Here is a 24,618-nt window from a genome sequence, read left to right as displayed (position 1 = left end):
GCAGCCAGTCAGAATGCTCTCCATAGTACACTAGTAGAAATTCGCTAGATTCTTTGGTGACATACCAACTCTATTCAAACGCCTAATGAACTGGAGCTGCTGGCGTGCTTTGTTTGTGATTGCATTATTGTTTTGGACCCAGGATAGATCTTCAGAGATGTTGATATCCAGGATCTTTGTTTGACCATTATCCTTCAGTCCTCCTTGTTTCACCAATTAATTCTGGTTGGTCCCTGTTTCACCACTCACCTTTTCTTCTTTATATCTCCCCTCTCCATTCTTGGTGCTGATGCAGTGTTTCAACCTGCAATGTTGACATTTCCTTTCTGCCCACAGTCACTGCTCAGTTACTCTGGCAGACTGTTCGATGCTCCAAGTATCCAATATGTTTAGGATTTGAAATTTTGTTTTTGGATTTTGGTTCAGGTTGTGTGGCTTTTGTGTTTCTTTTCATATTAGCAAAATGAGGGTTATAGGTAGGATAAGTGCAAGCTAGCTTTTTCCCACTGAGGTTGGGTGAGACTGAAAGATGAGGTGTTTAAGAGGAAAATGAGGAAGACCTTCACTCAGAGAGTGGCGAGGTTGTGGAACAAGCTGCCACCAGAAGTTGTGGATGCAGGTTTGATGTAAACATTTAAGAGAAGCTACGGTCAAGGTGCAGGTCTAATGCACCCAGGCAGAATAATAGTTCAGCATGGACTAGATGGGCTAACGGGCTTGTTGCTGTGCTGTACTGCTCTAGGACAGTAAAATGTTATATTTTAATTTATTAAGGAAAAACTTTACTGTACAGTTTCTCTATAATGTGAACTAAATCAAAATAATGTCACTGCAAATGCTGACTGATTCAAGTTTTGCCTTAACTATGTATTTCTTTTACAAAATCTTCATTTTCTTTCCTGTAATTGCAAACACCCGTCTATGCCATGTTCTGCCTCTGCTGTTAAGCTGCTGACCTTTCCAACACATGCAAGCCACTGAGCTGAGAAGCCCTGCGAAGAAGTGGCAGGGCCTATTCTGCACTGAGATAGAGAGAAAGGAATATATAAACTATTAAAAAAGGGATTGTTCCATAGTCTATGTGCACAATTTGAAGTCATTCGTTGGTTCTAAAGCAGAAAGAAGGAAAATTTGCATTCAGCAAAGTTACTATTCTCGCACAGATTTTAATCACACAATTTTTAGTTAGACTTGTAGGGATTTTGTCTTTTAGTATTTAGGGAAAAAAATTTACTGGGAATAAGGATACTGATTTGTAATAATGCCTCATGCTGATGCAGGAAGTCCTAAACAATATGGAAATATTTTAGCAGGAAACTGTATTGATTGGCATTAATTTTCCATTCATTATTTTTTAATTCTAAGAAAAGTCTGGACAATACAGCTTGTAATCTGATCAAGCAAGTAAGTTTTAAATTAATATTGCCTGATTATACAGGTACTTAATAATTGGAGTTGTTGAGATAAATCTGTTCAAAACTATTTGGATTCTAATTGTACATCAGTGTACTTCTTGTGTGTTAACTTTGTTAATCTGAAATAGTTTTACATGAAATATAATGGTACTAAAAGTACAGTTGCTTTGTTAATATAGATTGTCACTTAGCTATATATTTTTTAAAAATACACATGAAAGAGTTGATGCTACAAGCTGAATGAGGTGTGCATTTCAACTCCAAATTCTATTACCCCCATTGCAGAAAGCAATTGATGTGGGGAAAAAAATAACAGATCCATAATCACTTGTGTTCATCAGTTAGCCTTTATATATTATTTTTAATATATAGAAGTGATAGATTCTAACACATTATTAGTTCAGTACAAGTAAGTTCTGATAATCTAGTACATTTGGAAGCTTGACAATAGACTAGCAAATTTTCCAGACTTTTGGATATGTCTTTTAATTCCAGCCCCCAAGCTGCATTATATTTTTCTTAGATATTACACAGTACAATAAAACTCCAATAACTTGCTCTCTATTCAGAAATCCTGGTGGTTCAGTATCTTGTGATATTTGCCGTGCTTCCTTTTAACTCACTGAGGCACTGGTTCCTGTCATCTTTTAAACTAAATTAGTTCACTGGAAAATTTATTACAATACCATATAATTTCCGATCATCGGGGCTTTGGGAATCCTCTATGGCTGGATATTATTTCTTTAAAGAGAACATAGAAAAATACAGCACAGTACAAGTCCCAAGGCTTATAGTGTTGTGCTAACTCTTTAACCTGCTCCAAGATCAATTTAACTCTTCTCTTCCACATAGCCCTCTAGTTTTCTTTCATCCATGTGTCTAAGAGTCTCTCAAATGTCCGTAATCTATCTGCCTCTACCATCACTTCTGGTGGCACATTCCATGCACCTGCATTATCTGTGTTTCTGAAAAAAAACTTCTGACATCCTCCCTTTGCGCTTTCCTCCCAAATCCTTAAAATTACGCCCCCTCATGTTAGCTATTTACACCCCGGGAGAAAGTCTCTGTCTCTGGCTGCCTACTCAATCTATGCTTCTTATCGTCTTGTACATCTCTACCAGTTCACCTCTAATCCAGGTAGCATCCTAGTCAATCTCCTGTGCGCCCTTTCTAAAGTTTTCACGTATTTTCCTATAATGAGGTGACCTGAACTGAACACAAGTGTGGTCTAACCAGAGTTTTATAGAGTTGTAACATAACCTCATGGCTCTTGAACCTAATTCCTGACCAATGAAGGCCAGCACATCATATGCCTTCATAATCACCCTATCAACTGGCACAACACCTTTGAGGTATCTATGGACCTGAACCACAAGGTCCCTCTTTCCCCCCACTCTCTTAAGAATCTTGCCATTAAACCTGTCTGCCACTTCTCAGCCCAGTTCTGCATCCTGTCTATGTCCCTTTGTAATCTACAACAACCTTCTGCAGTAGCTATAACACCAGCAACCTTCGTGTCATCTGCAAACTTTCTAACCCAACCTTCCACTTTCTCATCCAAGTCATTTGTAAAAATCTCAAAGAGTAAGTGACCCAGAACAGATTCCTGTAGAACACTACTGGCCATCAGCCTCCAGGCAGAATATCTTCCATCTACAACCATCCTCTGCCTTCTGTAGGCAAGACATTTCTGAGGTTGAGATTGAGATTTATTTATCACATGTACACTGAAACACACAGTGAAACGTGTCGTTTGCCTTAACAACCTCGGGGTGTGCTGGGGGCAGCCTGCAAGTGTCGCCACACATTCTGGTGCCTGGAGGTCTCCTACATCTCTGACATCTTGCGTGAGGAGCACACCATTGAACCTGGGGATCCATTCGCACTTCTCCCAATGCTTTATGAATTCAGGGACCCAGTGAGTGGAAGAAAGAGTGCAGCAAATATCACCTGTGTGCTGGACGACAAACCTTGAGGATTTCTGAATCGTCAGAATAGCTGTATCTTTGAGTAAGCACTCGTGTGCAGCACTCGCAAGACGGCATCATACAAGCTACGGATGAACTAATACGCAATACCCCCAGAGTTTCCCAGGGTGAGGGAAGGTTGAGAGGCTGTCTACAGGAAAAATCGACTCCCTTGCAGTTATTGTGTTCAACTTGTTAAAGAGCGATTCAGCCCAATGGAGAAGAGAAAGAATCTTAAAACCATCACGGCAACCAAACAGGAGGGGAAGGGAGATTTGCCACCTGAGAAGTGAGATAAAGACACTGAACAATGATTCAAAAACAGTTACCCTGACGAAGAAGAAGATCTAACCAGCGAACTGCGGGAACAGCTGTGCAAGCTCAGGAGGTGGAGCAGCTGCGAAAGAGAGAAGGAGAGCACAGTTTGTTTAAAAATCCACTTAGCCAGCAAAACTCTGGCACCCTAACCAGCTCAAAGCAGGAGGTGGAAGAATTTCTGCAGGCATCACGCAATGATCCCCATAGGAATCGGGGTCTAGAGTTCAGTCCAAAAGTCCCTCAACCAAGAATCTCAGCAACTGAGCTGAACATGTTGGAGTCCATGTGGCAGGAGGTCCAGGATACCATCAAGAGAGCAAAGTCATCTGCCGCCCAGGACCAAGTGGTATACCCTACATGGTATATAGGAAATGCCCAAAACTCCTCTGGAGGTTGTGGAAGATGATGAGGAAGATTTGGATCAAAGGCTGTATTGCACTAAGCTGGAAAATGGCTGAAGAATGCTTTGTTCTCAAGGAAGAAGATTCCTCCATAATCACCCAGTTTCGGACAATCTCCCTCCTTAGCGTGGAGTGCAAAAAATTCTTCTTGGTGCCTGTGAGAAGGCTGACCTCTTACTTAATGGAGAACCACTATTTTAACACATCTGTCCAGAGAGGTGGCATGCTGGGTTTTTCTGGGTGCCTTGAACACATCTCAATAATCAGCCAATTGATCTGAGTCTAGGTAGAAGAAAGGTGTCCTAACAGTCCTCTGGTTAGACCTAGCCAATGCCTACAGATCAATTCCACACATCCTCATCCAGGTTGGCCTGGACCACTACCATATCCTGCCAGTAACACGAGACATGACCACCAGCTACCTCGGAGGATACAAAGTAGGCCTCACTTCAGCTCACTTTACAACTGGGTGGCAAAACCTCCAAAATGGGATTCCAATGGGCTGTACCATCTCTTTCATCTTGTTTGTCATGGGTATGAACCTACTCAAACCAGCAGCAGGGACATAGCCCGAGGCTCAGTGTTGGAGCCTGGCATCTGACAACCTGCAATACAGAGGTTCACGGATGACATCACAGTACCCACTGTACCCATGTCCAAGCAAGATGGGTATTGGAAACCCTGGACAACATAGCTACCTGGGTTGGGATGACCTTCAAGGCCAGGAAGTACAGATGCTTGGTGATCAAAAAGGGCAAGGTTACTAGCTAATTTAGTCTTCATCTACAGGGAGAAGTCATTCCATCCATAGAGGACAACCCAGTAAAGTGTCTTGGAAAGTGGTTTAATGTAGCAATGCCAGACAGCGCTAACATCACCAACGCTGTAAAGCAGACTGGGGAGTGGCTGAAGAAGATCATCATAACTGGACACCGTGTTAATTTTAAGACATGGCTGTACCAACATGGCCTTCCACCAAGGTTGTTCTGGCTTTTCACAGTGTACGAGTTCCCCATGACCATTGTAGGAGGCATCGAGAAGTTATCGAAATAGTGGAGTTGGAGTCATAGGGTGCCTGGACAAAATGGGATCTTTCCAAGTGCAAGATCACTTGGGCAGAGCTTTGGGGAGTGGAGCCCTTCCACATTTCCTTCCTCCTGCAGTCTGTGTATGACACTCTCCCGAAACCATCACAGCTGCACACACGAGGGCTGAGAGAGGACCCTAACTCAAGCTTTGCGGTCAGCCGGGTTCACTGGCACACAGACTGTCAGGATGCAAGACAGCTTTAACACAGGGATGGTGCAGGTGGCACCACAACAAGGTCCTGCTGTCCCTTGCTGACTCACTGGAGCAGAAGAAGTGTAAAAAGAGACCAGCTGGCGGAGAGGCAAACAGGGCAGTCATTTTCATCAAGGAGAGGGCCACGCCAGTCATATCAAAGGTACTTAAATCCAATCTGCTACAAACTGCCAACTCATGGGAGAGGAAGGTTGCTGTGGGAAGGCAGCGGCAGTTCCCGGAGGTGGTGCAAGCCATACTTCGATCGGACATTGTAATGTGGCCCATCGGAGGCAATAAAATCATCATGGTGGAGCTCGCAGTGCCATGGGAGGAAGGGTGCAAGGAGGCCCTGAAGTCCCTGTCCTTAGTTCAGGAGTGCAGAGACAATGGTTGGCAGACTTGTCTTCCCCGTGGAGATTGGCTGTAGAGGGTTCTGGGCATCACCTCTTGTCCTGAAAGAGCAACTTCAGGAATAAGTAGCTCAAGTGATTTCAAGGTGGATAGAAAATAGACTGTGTTAACTTATATTTTCTGAATTGCATAAAGACCTTGAAATTAGATTGTACTGCCTTCAATTTTAGTGAAATACTAATGTATACCAAAGTCTTGGGAATTTGTTTGAAGCCCAGGGATTCAGTGCCCTTATCCCACAGAAGAACTGGACATGCATTTGAATGAAGAGGCTACCTGGATACCTGGTTACCTGGATGCTATCTATAATTTTCATTATGTATGTACCCTCTAAATGAGACAACTCCAATCCCTTTGAACTAAAATGAATTTTTTTTGTTCTAATTGTGACTTTTATTGTAAAAACAAAACCTGTGTATAATTTATGTTTAATGTTTTTTCTCTTGAATGCTGTGTGCCTGTGGTGCAGCTGCAAGTGGCATAGAGTGGATGTCTGGACGTTATCGATAGTTTAATTCTGTACTGTATGTAACCTCTAAGTGGGCCAGGCATGCAGAAGCAGATTTGCACTGCATGTGTGAGGCTTGATTTAGCATAAAGTTGGCTGACTCTCATGTGGCACTTGTATTCTGTGCTTGTTTGGCTGTCTGCTTGCTCTAGGGTAATTGATGTGTAACTCTGCTTCCTCCCTCTCCTTCTAATGCCTGAAGGACCTGACCCTTGCTTGACTTTCTCTCATTCCATCTCCAATTATACACTTCCTGCTTGCCTCCTTGACACCTTTACTGCTCTGTTTAGCAATATCAGGCAGTCATCAAGCTCTCAATTCCACGTATCACCTGCCCCAGTCATTTCAGATTGCTGACCCTTGATTTGCTCAACGTCACTGAATATACAAGGGAAAGGACTTTGACTCTGCAAGGCCTATTTGTTGGTATACGATACTGTTGGATAATGTTTGTTACACGCTGAATACTGACTTTAACAGTTAAACATGTGTTTTCAATGATTTTTGTCAGTGCCTCAGCAGTTGCATGCTTTGTATTTCTTGCATTATTTAGTGTTCAATTCTTTGCTCTGGAGTACACTTCAAGAAATTAGCTTAAATCTTGATTTCTATTAGGTTTTGCATAGCATTTACATATCACTGCCTTCAAGATTTAGTGACTGCTAAGAAAGTACCATCTGAAGATCACTATTGTGGGCTGAGTAAATGTAGGTTGAATTGGTGTATCTACCTATAAATGATGCTACATTTGCTGTAACACCTTGCAACAAATTGCGTGGAACAGGCTGCCGGTGACAGTGGTGGAGGCGGATACCAGGGGGTCTTTTAAGAAGCTCCTGGATAGGTACATGGAGCTTAGAAAAATAGAGAGCAATGGATAACCCTAGGTAGTTTCTAAAGTAAGGACATGTCTGGTACAGTTTTGTGGGCCGAAAGGCCTGTATTGTGCTGTAGACTTCCTGTGTTCGAAGTGTATGAATCAACTCCCTATCTTTCTCAGATTATCGCTGTTGAAAAGTATTTAGTAGTGAGTATTTTAGTTTTGTTCATTGATGAAGCAAATACATTTAATGACATTATACTAATGCCATTGAAGCCTTTTCAAATATTCTGGTGGCGGTCATATCTTGTACTGAAGATACTCTGCTGCTGTCTCTGTATCAACATGAATAATATAGCAGTTTCCTGTAAATTGATGTTTCTTTATCTACCTATCTTTGCTTTAGATGAGAAAGTGATGATTTTTACTCATTCGAATTTTATTCTTGTCTCCATTAAATTATCTTTGTAGAGGTGCATGATCCTTTCAATTTTACATGTATAGGGTAATTAAACAGTAAAGCTGGGGTTGCCCTTTCTGTCTTAAAGTGAGAATGTGAAGAGACTGCTGAATTTAAATGTTCAGTTGAAGCCAACCTCCTATGTTCATTTGCCTCCTTTACCCTTTCTCTGTTGCTGCAGGATTGACATTACAAAGCCAGTGCTGGCATTCCAGTTTTCTTTGTTACGGTCAAAGCAGTCTGCTTTCTCATTACTGCTCAGGATCCTGAGAGGACCTGTGCCCCTTTCTCGTGCTTCACGTTGTTTCCTCTTGCTGCAGGAACTTTCAGAAGAAACTCCACTGAGCTTCATAATCAAAGTAGGAGGATGACTGAGCATGAGGAAAGGTGTAATACCACTGCTTTGTGGGTAGTAAGAGAAAAATGGATACTGATGAGAATGATTGGTTAGGAGTGAGCTGAATAGTGGTTGTTTGAAAAAAATAATCTGTATTTAAGTCATTTGTACTGATACAAAGGTAAATGCACGAGATTTATGGCAGCACTTTAATAGTTATAACGGCTAATTTTAACACTTCTAAGTTTTATTAGAAGGTGCAAGGACCTCTTTGACATTTGATTACAAAGAATTATTAATTACTTATTTTGTTAATTTCAAAAAGCCTTTTTTAAAGTATAGCCTTGTAAGTTGGGACATTGGAGGAAGAATATTGCAAAGAAGGATTCCCATCTTTGAAAATCATCACCATATTAGTGTTACGAACCCCGTAACTGGGTCACTTACCAGCAAAGATAGAGACATCCGTTGAAGTCTGATGATACTATTTTTAACAGTATTTATTAGTAAAAATACACAAAAATAATATCAATGCAAATATACAGATAATATACGTCATCAATACTAAATCTAAAAATGCAGGTATAATAATAATCAATAAGAAATAAGCTCTATCGTTGTCTAGGAGATAATGTATTGTCCGATGGAAATACAAATGGTTGGAGAGAGAGAGAGAGAGATTTTGGAGAAAAACTTGCCGACTTTCCTTTTATGATTTCGATCCGTCAGGAGTCTCGTTGTCGTGGCCTTTCACTTGTGGCCTCTCCCTTAGCTAAACGTTCTTCCGTGATGAGCCCGCCACCCAGGCAAGGGAGGACGCACACGAGCTCTCACCGGCGTTCGCTATAAAACACTGTCACTGGATTTCCAGCGTTTCTCGTGGTGCATCTGAAGGGGTTGTTCCCCAGACCCTCTCTTATCCTTATTCACCGGGTCTCAGATGTCAATCAGGTTGGGATGATGCAATCCCTCAACCAGCCCCGTCTGGTCGTCCCCTGAGGGGTTTCAATGAATAGTACAGTACTCAATACACAATTCCGTCTCCAAGAGACAATAACCGTTAACAGTGGTTCCGTTTTGCTGAGGTCAGGACACATTCCAAACCTTGTGTATTCTGGACCTCTCTCATTTCCTGGGTCTCAGACCTGAATTAATAGCGATCTTGCGATTCTCAAAAAGGAGGGGGGGGGGCGACTCTGTACCCTTCGGCCCCACAGAGTTGCTTCACATTCATAACATTAGGAGCAGCAGATAGTGATGGAGACCTCCAGTGGCAGGATTCCTGTTGAATGAAGCTCCTCCTTATTTTAAAATCTACCATTAATCTGATAAGTAGCAAGCTAGGCAAACTGGGTTGAAAGTATATTAGCTGATTTGTAATGTTTTAGAAAATATTTGGGTACAATATGAACTGTTTGAAGTGCTTTAAAGGATGGCACACAGAGGCACAGAGAGAGAGACAGACAGACACACAGACATACGAATGGTAAGCACAGCAAAGGTTATTCTACAGTTGACAAGTGTAAAAACTGCAATTTATTATGATGTAAGTGACTACACCTGAAATGTAATCTGTTTCATCTGCCAAGATGTATAGGTTTATGACTAGAATATGTTACTTGTGCAAGCTCTATCAGCTGGTCACGGGCAGCAGGTGGAGGTGGTTCCCGGTTGTATCCTGCCTTAGAGATGTTGTAGTATGCTGAGAATACAAAGTCAAAATTAAATCAACTGTGCACTGGTTCTCCAAAGATGAAAATAGGACTTGGCACTCTGCTGGAGATTATTTATTGCCGATTTATTGTGTCTGAGCTTCTGAATTCTTTGATTTGACTGACAAACTTGACTGATTCCTGCTTAGTCGGCTGTGTAACTGCTCCTGTGATGGTTGATTTCGCACTGGTGGTCTTGCTGGTCCTTCTTTTTATTCTTAAAGGAAGTTCCATTCACGAAAAAAATCCATTCAAGTGATCCCCTAAATTTTATTTAAACTATTATCTGCTCCAAAGGAAGATGGAGAAATATGCAGTAGATTTTCAATCTTTGATGTGATGTGAAAGCTACTTTTCTGCACTTGCAATCCATAATGGCATATGTTTCTTGAAATATGTTAGAAAAATTATGTTAGAATCCATATGCTTCCAATAGAGCTTGGTTGCCCAAGGTAAACTATTAGAATCTGGGCAAAGGTAGCACCGTCAATTGTTAAGCATTTTTAAAACAACTCTTTCTTTTTAAGATGTATTTTCTTTAGCCATATTGAAAGCATGCATTGCTCTTAGTAATTTATGTATTTTTATCTCTAGAAGAGGTACAAGATAATATAAACAGCTGTGGATTAAAGAGCATTTCTCAAATTCATAATAAATCAGAGGAAATTAACGTATAATAATATTTTAGAGCAAATCCAGTGTAAATCAGACATTAGTGAATAATGTAACGATGTTCTTAATCTGAGTTTATTGCTAAAACCTTCCAACAAATATCCAGCTAACACTGAAGTACCATTGTGTTTTGTATAATACAAAATAATACAACCACTATATAGACATCCACAGCAGGGTGAATTTTAAATTGTTCTATTCAGGCCAGAATTAAACACAGTGGAGGCTTTCTTACTCTTGTGGGGTGACTGCTTTCCTGACCAGGGGGAATCACTCTGGTTGGCAGGTGAGACTTGTGGATGTGAAACTGTCTCAGGTTCCGGAGCCTCCTCTTGGGAATGTAGGATTGGTTCTGACAGCTCTAACCACCTTTCTTCTCTAACAGTTGGCTCCCCTCAGCTGATCAATGTGTCATCTCCAGATGACATCAGACACAATCTCCACTGTGTAGGAGAGTGGACCAGTTCTGTCTGTAATCTTCCTGATTACCTGGTTTTGATCACCTCTGTAGTCCCTTGCCAGGACTGCTTGTCCTGGAGTGAAACGTCAAGCTTCCTTCTGGGTACAGGTATCGACTTTAACCGACATTACGATGACAAACTTCATCAGGGACGATGCCTGTGCATGTCTAGTCCAGTGGTATTTAATCCACATCATCCGTCGCTCCTGGTTGATTAGTCCTCATCCAAATAGGTTTCTGCTGTCCTATAATCTTCTAATCTTCTTAACATTGTTTTGAGATTTTGGAGTTGTTTTTTCTCATTTTTACTGGTAATAATAATGTCTGAGGTAACTCTGTCTGGCAGCCTTCTGCAAGAGTGTTGGGGCAAATGTTACTCCAAAAATAAGCCTATTATAGTGATAAAGCCCTTTGTGACTGTTTACGGTGAGAAGCACTTTGGGCTCTTCTCTCTCCATCTGTAGGTCGGCCTCAGCTAAGTCCACTTTGCTGAAGTGTTTCCCTCCAGATGGGTTTGCAGAGATACAGTAAACTCTACTCTGAGCAGAGGCGAGGATAACTTTGTCATTTACTTTCAGTTCTGGGTTGATGGTAACCTTAAAATCACCACAGATCCTGACAGACCCATTCTTCTTGGCTATAGGGGCCACTGCTGTTGCCCATTGGCTCCACTCAACCTTGGACAGAATTCCTTTAGCCTCCATACAGTCTAGCTCATTGGCTACTTTATCACAGATATAAAGAGCCAGATAGACTTTGTAAAACTTTGGTGTGGCATTTTTTACTTGTTTTTACCCTTAATACATTTCAGTTTTATATTGCCATGCCTGAACACTGCCATGTCATCATCCAGTACCTTCCTTAATTTGCTTTCAGTTGACTTTGTTGAAGGGGATGTGGCATGCAAATTGCGGATGGTTCCGCAAGCAAGTTGTAGTTCTTCCAGCCACTCAAGACCCCACAATGCTGTCCCTCCTGTTTTTACCACATACAAGCCCAATGTGGCTTGTTGGTTGTTGTATTTTACTGTGACAAATGCCATTCCCTCAGAATCAGATTTAATATCACTGGCTAATGTCGTGAAACTTGTTATGTGCCAGCAGTACGTTGCAATACATAATTTAAAAAACTGTAAATCACAGTTAAATAAATAGTGCAAAAAGAGGAAAACAAAGTAGTGAGGTCATGTTCATGGGTTCAGTGTCCACTCAGAAATCTAGGCAGTGGGGAAGAAGCTGTTCCTGGATCTTTGAGTGTATGCCTTCAGGCTCCAAACCTGTTGCTTCTGTTCTTACAAATAATTATAGATCCTCTTTTTTTCAATTATCTCGTGGTACGAGACAAGGTTGTCCTTTAAGTCCTTTATTATTTAATATTGCATTAGAACCTTTAGCCATTGCTATTCGTGAATCTCCTAATATTTTTGGTATCACCCGTAATGAGAAGTTATACAAATTATCACTTTATGCTGATGACTTGCTGTTATATATTTCTGATCCTGACAGGTCTATTCCCGCTATTTTATCCTTGTTGGCTCAATTTGGTAGTTTTTCTGGTTATAAATTAAACTTAGATAAGAGTGAATTATTCCCCTTAAACGCGCAAACTTTATTGAATGACAGGATACCATTTAAAGTTGTTACTGATAACTTTATCTATTTAGGTATAAAAATCACCAAGAAATATAAAGATTTATTTAGACTGAATTTTTTACCTATGCTTCATCAAATTCAACAATTTACTACAAGATGGTCTCCCTTATTCCTATCATTAGTTGGTCGGATTAATGCTATTAAAATGATGATTTTACCGAAATTTTTATATTTATTTCAAGCCTTACCAATTTTTATTCCTAAATCTTTTTTTGACAACATTGATTCAAAAATTTCCTCATTTGTGTGGCAAAATAAAAACCCCAGGTTAAGTAAAAGGCAATTACAAAAATTTAAAAAAGATGGTGGTTTAGCTTTGCCTAACTTTAGATTTTACTATTGGGCGAATAATATTCATAACCTAACGTATTGGAAATTAGATTTGGACTCACCATTGTGTCCACAGTGGGTAAATTTGGAATGTAGTGAGGTAAAGGGATATTCTCTATTCTCCGTTCTTGGTTCTTTTCTTCCTGCTGATTTAGTTAAATTCAATAAACAGATATCTAATCCTATTATCAAATATACACTACAAATTTGGTTTCAATTTCGTAAGTTTTTTACTCTGAAAAACTTTGTTCTTGATAGCCCTATTTTACTTAATTTTTTTTTCAAACCTTCATTGACAGATCAAGCTTTTAGCATATGGAAAAGGAAAGGTATAAAATGTTTTCGTGATCTTTTTTTTGAAGGTACTTTGATGTCTTTTGACCAACTTTCCAACAAATTTAAATTACCTAAATCTAATTTTTTTAGATACTTACAAATCAGAAATTTCTTACATAAAGTTCTACCATCTTTTCCCAATTCAACTTCAATGGATTTCTCAGATTTGATTTTTACCTTTAATCCTTGTCAGAAGGGATTAGTAGCTTTTATTTATAACATGATTATGAAGATACAACCGGAAATATCAGATAGAATTAAACAAGAATGGGAAAAAGAACTTCGATACAATATATCAACAGATAAATGGGAAAAAATTTTACAAATGGTTAATTCCTCTTCTATATGTGCTAAACATGCTTTAATACAATTTAAAATTGTACATAGAGCTTATATGTCTAAAGATAAGCTTGCTCGATTCTATTCTCATATTAACCCTCAATGTGACAGATGTCACTCAGATGTGGCTTCATTGACCCACATGTTTTGGTCATGTCCCACTTTACATAACTATTGGAAGGACATATTTGTTGCCATTTCCTCAATTTGGAATATCGATTTACAACCTCATTTTATTACTGCAATTTTTGGTATACCAAATGAGGATGGTAATCAGTTTTCCCCTCCAATCAGATGAATGATTGCTTTTGTAACATTAGTGGCCAGAAGGTCTATATTACAAAACTGGAAAGAAGTAAATCCTCCTACTACGTCTCTGTGGTTTTCTCAAACTATTTCTTATCTGAGTTTGGAAAAAATTAGAAGCACTATTTTTGACTCATCAATTAAATTTGAAGAAACTTGGGGACCGTTTATTCGACATTTTCATATGAATTAATTTGGCCTTTTTCAGACCTCCTTTCTGTTTATTCTTGTTCAGGCATGGAGTTCCGGAGTTTTTTGACACTATCATATACTTATAAACTGTTATTATTGCCCATGTTAGTTTAGTTTAGTGTTTTTTTTTCAATATATATTCTCTTTTATATATTTTCAAATTTTTTTTTTCCTTTTGACGATTATTTTTGTTTTTTTTTCATATATAATTATATAGACTTGATTGATTAATGTACCTTTTTTTGTTGATATTTAATAGGATATTATTATCCTATTATTAATGCAATTTCAAGTCTATTGTATTTATAACCTATTCATTAATATGTTATGTTTTTTTTATATATATATGAAACTCAATAAAAAGATTGAAAAAGAAAGAAAGGCTCCTGCACTTCCTCCCTGATGGTAGCAATGTAACAGGATAGTTCCTCAGATATGGTGACAGCAAGAAACTTGAAGTTGCTGACCCTTTCCTCTTCTGATCTGTATGAAGGCTGGTGTCTGCTCCCTCATCCTACCCTTTCTTGGGTCTTCCTGATGTTGAGTGCAAGGTTGTTGCTCTGACAGCACTCGATTAGTTGATATATCCTGCTGCTGTACGCTTTCTTGTCACCATCTGAAGTTCTGCCACAGGAATTATCTTTTCTCCAGTGTAAGTTCTCGGTTGGATATCTGCAGGCTTCAGTTCAGCATCTTTGAAATACTATTCAAACTGATTTTGTTGAATGACTGAAACAACCAAGCCAGTGTCCAATTACATCTTAATTAATTTGCTGTTCACCTCTGGTATAAGCCATATTGCTTGCCTTTTGTTAGTTTTCACATTGTAAATCTCAAGACTACACAGTCCTACATCACTTGCATCATTATCAGATTTTTCATCAACAAGCATGCAGATTAGTGCTCTTTTTGAAACTGCAGCTTGACTCTATCTTTATCTCTTCCCTGTACAAACTCCTTTAGTTCTGTCTGCCCGACATACTCTTTGTATATGTCCTACTTTGTTGCATTTTCTACAAGTAAAGCTGAATTGGTCAGGTGTATTTGAGTCCCTGCCACAATGGTAGCACAATTTGTTTGGTCAAGCAAGTTGTTGTTTAGACATTGCAGTTTTGTTCACCCACTGTTTCATTTCTGACTGCATCTCTGTCTGCTGTTTCCATTGACACAGCAATTTCAACTGCTCTTTTAAGTGTCAGCTGTGCTTCAGTTAGGAGCCATTTTTGAAATGCTTTCTTGTAAGGTTTCACAAACTGAATGTTCTCTCAGCACTTCATTAAGTCTGTTACTGAATGGACTACTCTTCAATTCAGCCACGTAAGCTGACATGAACTCCCCCTCTTTTTGATTCCACTTGTGAAACCTGATGCATTCTGCAATTAATAATGTTTTCAGTTCTAAATGTTCCTGCATTACTTTCATGATAAGAGCAAAGCTCATTTCTGCTTATTCAGTCAAACTGCTAAGCAAACTGTATGCCTTTAAACCTAATGCATTCAGCAAAACTGGCACTTGCTTCTCATTAGTTATTTAATCTGCTTCAAAGTACTGCTTAATTCATTACATATACAGTAGCCAGTTATCTTTTGTGCAGTTAAACACATCTGTCTTTCTGATGTAGCCAGCCATTTCTGCTCTTTTAAATTTGATTATTATCACCCAATACTCATTGTTAATGAACCTGTGTATTTGACCTTTTTCTTTCTATTTAGTACTGAAACATCTTCACTTCTTGCGACAAAAGCATGCTGCACTTTATTTCAACTTCAATGTCTCACTGCAATGTATATCATTCACATATTTTTACATATAACCTGTAATGAATTATTTAAACAGTCAAGAATGCTTAAGCAACATATTTACAATATTATTCAAATATTACTGAAATATTAAATATGTAACAAGTTCTGTCATTTGTTTATTGGGTAAAACTCTGAAAATGAGGTGAGATTTGGCATGAACTTCTGTGATTGAAGGAACCTGATAACTCATTGTGCTTATATTAAGCAGCTGCTTAAAATTGGTTCTATTCTATCTGTGTTTGTAACTCAACCTGTTTGCATTGCAGAATGGGGTTCAGAATAATACACTTAATATTATTTCCAAGAACTTCCATAGTATTGGGAAGAGATGGCCAGGGTAGACTATTATAAAATTTGCTTTATATAGCCTTGGAGAGCCAGAAAAAGTAGCTCCTGAACTGCTGGCATCACTCAGGTATCTGTTGAACTGTAATTACATTTGAAGCAAACAATTAATTATTGTGGCAGGAGAGTGGGGGAGTGGGAAAAGGTTAGGATTGTTCCAGCAATCAGCTGCCAATGTGGAAATAGCATCAAAATTGTAATAAATACTTGAATGGGAGAAAATTGCATATAAATGGAGCAAGGGCAGGAGATTGAGACTTACTAGATAACTCTTTTAACCTACTGACAGTGGCTGAATGGTTTCATTCTGTGCTGTTAATGTCTATGAAGCCTTGGTATAGAAAGTTACATGGAATACTTGATATAATTAATAAACACAAAAAAACTGGATAAAATTTTATAAAATCAAATTGCTTTGTCTTGTACTTGTCTAATAGGAAGATTTTATCTCAATGATATTCTCCCCTCCATTATATGAATAAAAGTATATGAAATGTTGTGCTCAGTTGTATAATGATAGTAATCCACTAAAATTAAATAGATTTGATTGGTATCAGTGTCACAGGAACTGTCAAATTGCGGAGTGTGTTACGCCAGTGCAGATCACTGAGCTTTACAATTAGGCAAGTAACAACTAGAGATGAGAGCTGACTTCTTTTAACAGTGTGCTTTCGTAGCTACTTTAAAATGCTGTGTTGAATTAGAGAAAATGAACCATTTTCTCTAATTCAAATGAACAGTTGAAGGCTGCAGAAAAGTATCTTTTGGCTTCACTTGGGTAAACTGATATTTTTGTTTTATTGGAGGGTTTCAAAGTTCAAAGTATGTATATATTATATATTATGCATCCTTGAGATTCGTCTCCTTACAGTTAGCCATAAAACAAAGACACCCCAAAAGATGTCTATTATACACAGACATCAAATGCCCAGTGCACAGGGAGGGAAAAATATCATGTAAACAATGGAAGTAAGCAAATAGCATTCAAAGCTGAAGTTTTACAAAAGATCCAAAACCTGGCATCACTTCAGCTGGAGCAGGCCACAGCTTCAGTTCAGCACAGAGCCGACTAAATCACTTGATGTGCAGTACATTAACTGAGTACTACATTTAATGCACTTTTATTCATATAATGGAAGGAAGAATATCATTGAGATAAAATCTTACTATTTAGAAAAAAGTATAAGTCAAAGCAATTTGACTTTATAAAATGTTATCCGGTTTAAGCAGAACCGGCCCATTGCTAGCCTCCAGTCCTGACACCCTCTCATTTCCAAATTGGCCCAGTGCTTAAATCCAACAGACGCTGGGAGTTCCCTCTCTCCCACCTCCAGTTGCCTTTGCCTCCGCCTCTGCACGCCTCTTCATTGTTAGCAGTGATCATTATTAATAAGGTGTTATTGTTAAGTGTTTAGTGGTTTTCTTTGTTTTGTATCTTGCCACTGAAAACTAGTTGCTGGATTTCACCAGCACCATCTTAATTATTCATTTAATTTTAATTATATGACTTCACAGTTGAATGTAGAAATATGCATCTGTAGTATCATCTACATTTACCACTAGATAACTCGGAGAACAATTTGCTCTGCCTATCCCTCTGCCCATCCTTCCTTCTCTGCAGAACGTAATTTTCATATTTTAAAGCATGCATTTAAACAATATTGTCCATGTGCCTATAATCTGAACAGAAATGATGTGGATAAGCAACACCATAACTATCTATTATACTTAATATCTGTTCTTCAATATTTGGTTTAATCATCATTTAAATTGACATGAAAGAATTTTAAGCATTTTAACACTTGTGTTAAAATTGCAATTGTAGACTATCATTCAAATCTGCTAAATAACCTTTTTACGGATAGTGTCAATTATTTCATAGCTTTAGTAGAATCTGTCATTGGCTTTTTTTGTGACTTCCACTAATTTTCGGGATTTCCCAACAGCAAACAACTTTTGAACTTGTTATTTACCATTGCATCCAGAATTTGATCCATTTGTAGAGTCTCTCAGTGGAGGATTTGATCTGGTTTGGCTACCAGTTTGAGTACGTGCATGTTGAAGACCAGAACTATGATCTTTCTTGATTTTATGCCCCTTTATTACTTTGTAACTTACTTTGAAACTTCTGAAACTTCATTGTAATTCTTAGCTCTTAGTACTACAGAAACAGCCGACAGAGGAGCAGAGAGAGGCTATTTGGCCCAGGAAGTATGCTCCGCCGTTCCAACATGACTGGCTATCCCTTTCAACCCCATTCTCCTGCCTTCTCCTCGTAAACTTTGACGCCCTTACTAATCAAGAACATACGAGCCTCTGCTTTAAATATACCCAATGATCTGTCCTCGCCAGCCATCTGTGGCAATTACTTTGACAGATTCATGACCCTCTGGCTAAAGAAATTCCTCCTTATCTTTTGAAAAGGTACGTCATTCTTCTGAGAATATGCCCTTTGGCCCTAGACTTCCCCAATATATGAATCATTCTCTCCACGTCTTCTCAATCTAGACCTTTACTATTTGATAGATTTCATTGAAATCCCCTCATTCTTCAAAGCTCCAATGAGTACAGGCCCAGAGCCATCAAACATCCCTCAGATATTAACCCTTTAATTCTTGGTATCAATCTTGTGAACCTCCTCTGAACCAAAATGTGCAACAGTTCTTACAGACCACTTGTCTTCTGTATCATTAGACAAGCAGCAGTATTTCTGTAAATAATCACAATTCATGAGATGTGAAAAGTTGGAGCTAGAGATCCTAAAATATTGAATTCAAAGCCAAATCAAGATCAGAAAGTAAAACATGGAGAGGGAAAGAAGGGACAAATTGAGAAAAATGAGAACATATTACTGTTTTTTTAAAAAGTTAAAATCTCAAGATATGAAACCCTAGACTTATGAAAAATTATCCAGTGCCATGGTACTTCTGTAAATGTTACTTAAAACTACTGTGAAATGTGTACCTATACTGGAATGGTTTAGTTCAGGGTTTCCCAACCTGGGATCCACGGACCCCTCAGTTAATGGTAAGACTCCATGGCATAAAAAAGATTGGGAACCCCCCGAATAGTTACAGTTTTTGGAGGAGTATATTGGATACTTCACATGTACGTGCAGGACTGCATGCTGTTCCATGTACTTCAGTAACAGGTCTCTTGGTTGAATTATTGAATATAATACGTATAACAGGATATCTTGACAGCAGATTCCCATCTGTTTTAATTCTGAATATAGAATTGTCAGAAATTGCTATCCAATTTAAACTTTAATAATGGCAGTATTTTGCTCAACATTTATTTCCACCTTAAAATATGTGTTTATCATGCCAAAATCAAAGGATGTTTCATTTAAAGTTAACGATATTCCTGAAATTTTACTTTGCATGTTATTCACTCTGATGACAGTCAGAGATATCTACACACTGGATTCATAGAGTTATTGAGCATTGAAACAGGTCTTTTGGCTCACGGCATTCTCACCAACTATTAAGCACCTACGTATACAGATCACATTTTTTCCCTCTCCCTGACGTGCTTGCCATCCATTTGCACAGCCATCATCTAACCTGCCAACCAGGTTTTGGCATATGGGAACAATTGCGGGAAACTTGTGCAGTGACAGAACGTACAAACTCTACCCATCAGAATCAAATCCCAATCTCTGAAGTCATGAGAAAGCCATTTTAACATCTCATTACTGTACGATCCCACTGCATTCAGCATCATCTGCCTTGGAGTGGCTTCTTCTGTAATGCCTTCCAGTAAACTTCCTAGTACATTTATTTTACTGCTCTAGAACTTCCATTTGCAAAGACATATCCTGAAATATCCTGGATGACCTAATTGTGTCAATAGAAAGGAAAATTAGTTAGGCATGCATGGACTAAATTGATAACACCGGTTTAGCAATATGACTTTCTTCTCAAGCAAGCTAGAGTTGGGACAGCAGGGCTCTTTCAGAAGTCTGTTTTAGTTGAAGACCAGCTTGCAAGCTCTTTATTAATTGATCAAGTGATACTAAAATATAAACTGGAAACAAAATGCTATAGATGCTGAAAGTCTTAAATAAAGACAATGGTGGGTGTACCGAGCATGCAAAGCAACATTTTTGGAGAGTGAAAGTGAGTTAACATTTAGGGTCAATAACCACTTGTGGCCTGTCTGTCCTCTGCAGTTGTTCCTATTCAGAACCTGATTTCTGTTCCACCAGTTCAGCATACGAGGGGCTGAACTGAATTCTTATTGCCCCACTAACCCTTTCAATCTACAGTTCACAAACACATGAGATTCTACAAGTGCTGGAAATCCAGTGTAACAAACTCAATATGTAGGAGGAACTCTGCAGGTCATGTAACATCTATGAAGAAGAATAATCGTTGACATTTTGGGCTGAAACCCTTCATCAGGATGAGAGAACAACATCTTACTCAATGTCAGCAAGACCAAGGAGCTAATTATTGACCTCAGGAGGAGGAAACCGGAGACCCATGAGCTCATCCTCATCAGAGGTGGAAAGGGTCAATAACTTCAAATTCCTCAGTGTTACTACTTTGGAGAACTTGTCCTGGGCCCAGCATAAAAGTGCAATTACTAAGAAAGCCATCCAGTGCCTCTACTTCCTTAGGAACTCGTGTAGATTCGGCATGACATCTAAAACTTTGACAGACTTGTGTAGATGTGTGGTGCAGACTGCACAGCCTAGCATGGAAGCAACAATACCCTTGAACCAAAAATCCCACAAAAAGTAGTGGATACAGCCCAGTCCATCAGGGATAAAGCCCTCCCACCATAGAACACATCTACACAAAGTGTTGTCACTGGAAAGCAGTGTCCATCGTCAGCCCCACCACCCAGGACTTGCTCTTTTCGTGCTGATGCCATCAGGAAGAAGGTACAGGAGCCTCAGGACTCATACCATCATGTTTAGGAGCAGTTATTACCCCTCAACCACAGGCTTATGACTAAAGGGGATAACTTAACTCAATTTCACTTGCCCCATCACTGAACTGTTCCAACAATCTATGAGCTCACTTTCAAAGATTTTTCATCTCACGTTCCTGATACTGATTATTATTATCATCATCATCATCATTATTATTTGTTGTTGTTATTCTTTCTTTTTGTACTTGAACAGTTTGTTGTCTTTTACACACTGTTTGAATGCCCAAGTTGGTACAGTCTTCCACTGATTTTAATATGGTTATTATTTTATTATGGATTATTGAGTGTGTCTGCAAGAAAATGAATCTTGGAGTTGTATATGATGACATACACAGAATGTACTTTGATAATAAATTTACTTTGAACTTTGAAAGGAAGCCAGAAGAAGGAGGTGGGAGACGGGGAAGGAATGCAAGATAGCAGGTGATAGATGAAGCCAGATGAGGGGGAAGATAGGTGAGTAAAGGAAGGGGGGAATGAAGTGAGAAGTTGCAAAGTGAAAGGTGGGAAAGGTAATGGGCTGAAGAAGAAGGAATCTGAGAGGAGTGTGGACCATGGGAGGAAGGGAAGGAGGCGAGACATTATAGGGAGGTGAAAGGCAGGTAAGGAGGAGGGGGAAGCCCGAACAGGAGGAATGGAAAAGGGGAGAAAAGGGGAGGGGGAGAAGTCAGAGAAGTTGATGCCTTCAGGTTGGAGGCTCCCCAAGCAGAAAAAACACCATCTGGGTAGTCTCCAGCCCCTTGGTATGAACATCGAATTCTCCAAATTCTGGTAATTCCCTCCCTCTCCCTTCCCCCATCCCACTTTCACTCTGCCTTTTCTTCCAGCTGCATATTACCTCTCATGACTCTGCCGCCTTCTACTACCCATAGTACTTTCCCCTCAGATTCCTTCTTCACCTCTCCGGCCTATCCCCTCCCTGCTTCCCCTCCCCCACCCCTTGATCTTTCCTCTGATTGGTTTTTCACCTGGCACATTCCACCCTCCCCCCACGTTCTTTATAGGGCCCCTGCCCCCTCCTCCTTTAGTCCTGACAAAGAGTCTCGGCCTGAAACGTTGACTGTTCCTTTCAACGGATGCTGCCTGACCTGCTGAGTTCATCCAGCTTTTTTGTACATACCAATGTAGAGGAGACTGAACTGGGAGCACCAGACTCAACAAAGCAGTCCTCAATCTGTCAGGTCTGCATTCTATAGTTCAATACTAGACTTAAATTGCCTGACTAATAATGTTTGTTACAAAGTTGTTGGTGAGCTTAAACTTTTCCCCAGCTGCTCTGAATGGTGGGAGCTTGGCTTAGAGGGCCAGTGCCAACACATGATATTAATGTATAAATATTTGTGTTTACAGTTCCAGCTACGGATAGTAACTTTACATTATTTGGAACACTGCACTGTGTTAAATTACATTTGTCATCTGTCTAGGTTAAAGCTGTCCAATGAGGAAATAAAGCGGGCTATTTTAACAATGGATGAGCAGGAAGATTTACCAAAAGACATGCTTGAGCAGGTAATGTCACTGGTTGTTATGAGCTTCCTCTATTAATGATGTGTGTGCTTGCAATGGGTTGGGGAGGGAGGATGTGGTTGATGATTAAGTGGAAAACAGTACAGGTTCCACAGTATTGTTTGGAAAATGTCTAGCACGGTACATCAGCTGCAGTAGTTACAAGGAGTGACTGTCCCTGATGGAAGTACATGTCTCCACTTTGTACTTTACCTGTGAGATAACCGAAATCTTGGCTATAAACTCAAATCTTTTTTAAGTATAGCTTCCATTCTAGAATGCCTAACCTATGATACTTAAATGATGTTATTTATTCTTGTCAAATGTGCTAGTTAAATAAGCACTCTAGTGACAGAGCAGGTCTGAAACAGGGCATTGTGTGGTGAGTGATTTGCCTTCTGATTCTGTTGCCTCAAAGGTACAAGTCAGTTGTATGATGCAGTGCTCTCCACTTACAATCTTGCTCTTACTTGATTTGCTTTAGTTGGCATGAATGAGTTTGCAGATAATGTGGAAATCAGCCAGGTGATTATAATAGTAAAGGAAGTTGCAAATTGCAGGAAAATACCAGCAGATAAACAGTATTAGTGAATTAAATTCAGTCTGGCATCTTGAAATAAGGCTTGTAAGAACTAGGCAAACTGGTTAAGGAAATGCACAATATATGATAGGGTTGAGAGAAACAGTAGATACAAGTCTGCAGATCACTGAAGGTGGAATGGTATGTAATATGGTAGGTTAGGAAATACACAAATACTTTAATGTTTAAACTCAAGAATGTATGAGTATGGAAGCCATGCTAAGATTGAAGACAACACTGGTAGCTGCTGGAATTCTGTGATGGTACCAGAGAGAATGCAGACAAGAAGAATTAGGATTGGGATTTCTCTGGAAATTTTGGTTGGAAAGCTTTTTTTGAAAATGTAGGCTGCATTTAATGCATGTGGTTAAGAAGGCATACAGTGTATTGACCTTCATCAATCGTGGAATTGTATTTAGGAGCTGAGGGGTAATGTTGCAGCTATATAGGACCCTGGTCAGACCCCCCTTGGAAAACTGTGTTCAGTTCTGGTCACCTCACTACAGGAGGGATGTGGAAACTATAGAAAGGGTGCAGAGGAGATTTACAAGTATGTTGCCTGGATTGGGGATCATGCCTTATGAGAAAAGGTTGAGTGAACTCAGCCTTTTCTCCTTGGAGTGACAGAGGATGAGAGGTGACCTGATAGAGGTGTATAAAATGATGAGGGGCATTGATCGTGTGGCTAGTCAGAGGCTTTTTCCCAGGGCTGAAATGGTTGCCACAAGAGGGCACAAGTTTAAGGTGCTGGGGAGTGGGTACAGAGGAGATGTCAGGAGTAAGTTTTTAACTGGGAGAGTGGTGACTGTGTGGAATGGGCAGCTGGCAACGATGGTGGAGGCGGATATGATGGGGTCTTTTAGGAGACTTGTAGACAGGTACATGGAGCTTAGAAAAATAGAGGGCTATAGGTAAGCCTAGTAATTTCTAAGGTAGGGACATGCTCAGCACAACTTTGTGGGCCGAAGGGCCTGTATTGTGCTGTAGGTTTTCTATGTTTCTATGTTAATTTTGAGGACCAGTTTGAGTGAGTATGAAGGTTTTTCTCCCCTTGGACGAGGAAGCTTAGGTGTATGATGACTAATTTAAAAATTATAGGGTAATTGATGAAAAAGTTTTTGGTGGGGCTGGGAATATGCTTTTTGCAAAAGTGAAGAAATGGGCCAACCTGTGATTAATATGATTTAGGGCTGCCATGTGTTGCATTTTAGAAAGGAAAGTGAGAGACTGTATGATCCTCAATACCCCAATTTGTATAGGGATTGCAAGAATACAGTGATTGGAGGCCAAATGTTACAAGGAGAATGGGGTACGAAAGTAGTACCAGATGAGTACCCCTTGTCTGAAATACCAAAATCACAAAACCTCAGAAATTCAAATTTTTTTGAGTGCTGACATGGTATCAGAAATGAAAAATTCCACAGGACACTTGGGAGTTTCCCAGGCGATGTGCACGTCTCTGTACCACAGACCATTCTGAGAGAGACCTCAGTGAGAAGAAATTAATGAAAAATAGAAAAACAT

The 24,618-nt window shown here is 39.5% G+C and overlaps 1 protein-coding gene across 2 annotated transcripts in view; it reads left to right on the top strand.

Moving 5' to 3' along the window:
• Positions 1-24,618, top strand: part of daam1a (dishevelled associated activator of morphogenesis 1a) — a 168,496-nt gene that overhangs the window by 120,182 nt on the left and 23,696 nt on the right. For both annotated transcript variants that reach the window (XM_059956979.1, XM_059956987.1), the window contains one exon: positions 22,433-22,517. In XM_059956979.1, coding sequence (XP_059812962.1) covers positions 22,433-22,517 — 85 coding nt within the window. The remainder of the gene's footprint in view (positions 1-22,432; positions 22,518-24,618) is intronic.

This window comes from Hypanus sabinus, chromosome 2 (assembly GCF_030144855.1).
Source record: "Hypanus sabinus isolate sHypSab1 chromosome 2, sHypSab1.hap1, whole genome shotgun sequence".
Taxonomy (NCBI): domain Eukaryota; kingdom Metazoa; phylum Chordata; class Chondrichthyes; order Myliobatiformes; family Dasyatidae; genus Hypanus; species Hypanus sabinus.
This window is presented reverse-complemented; position numbering and strand designations above follow the sequence as displayed.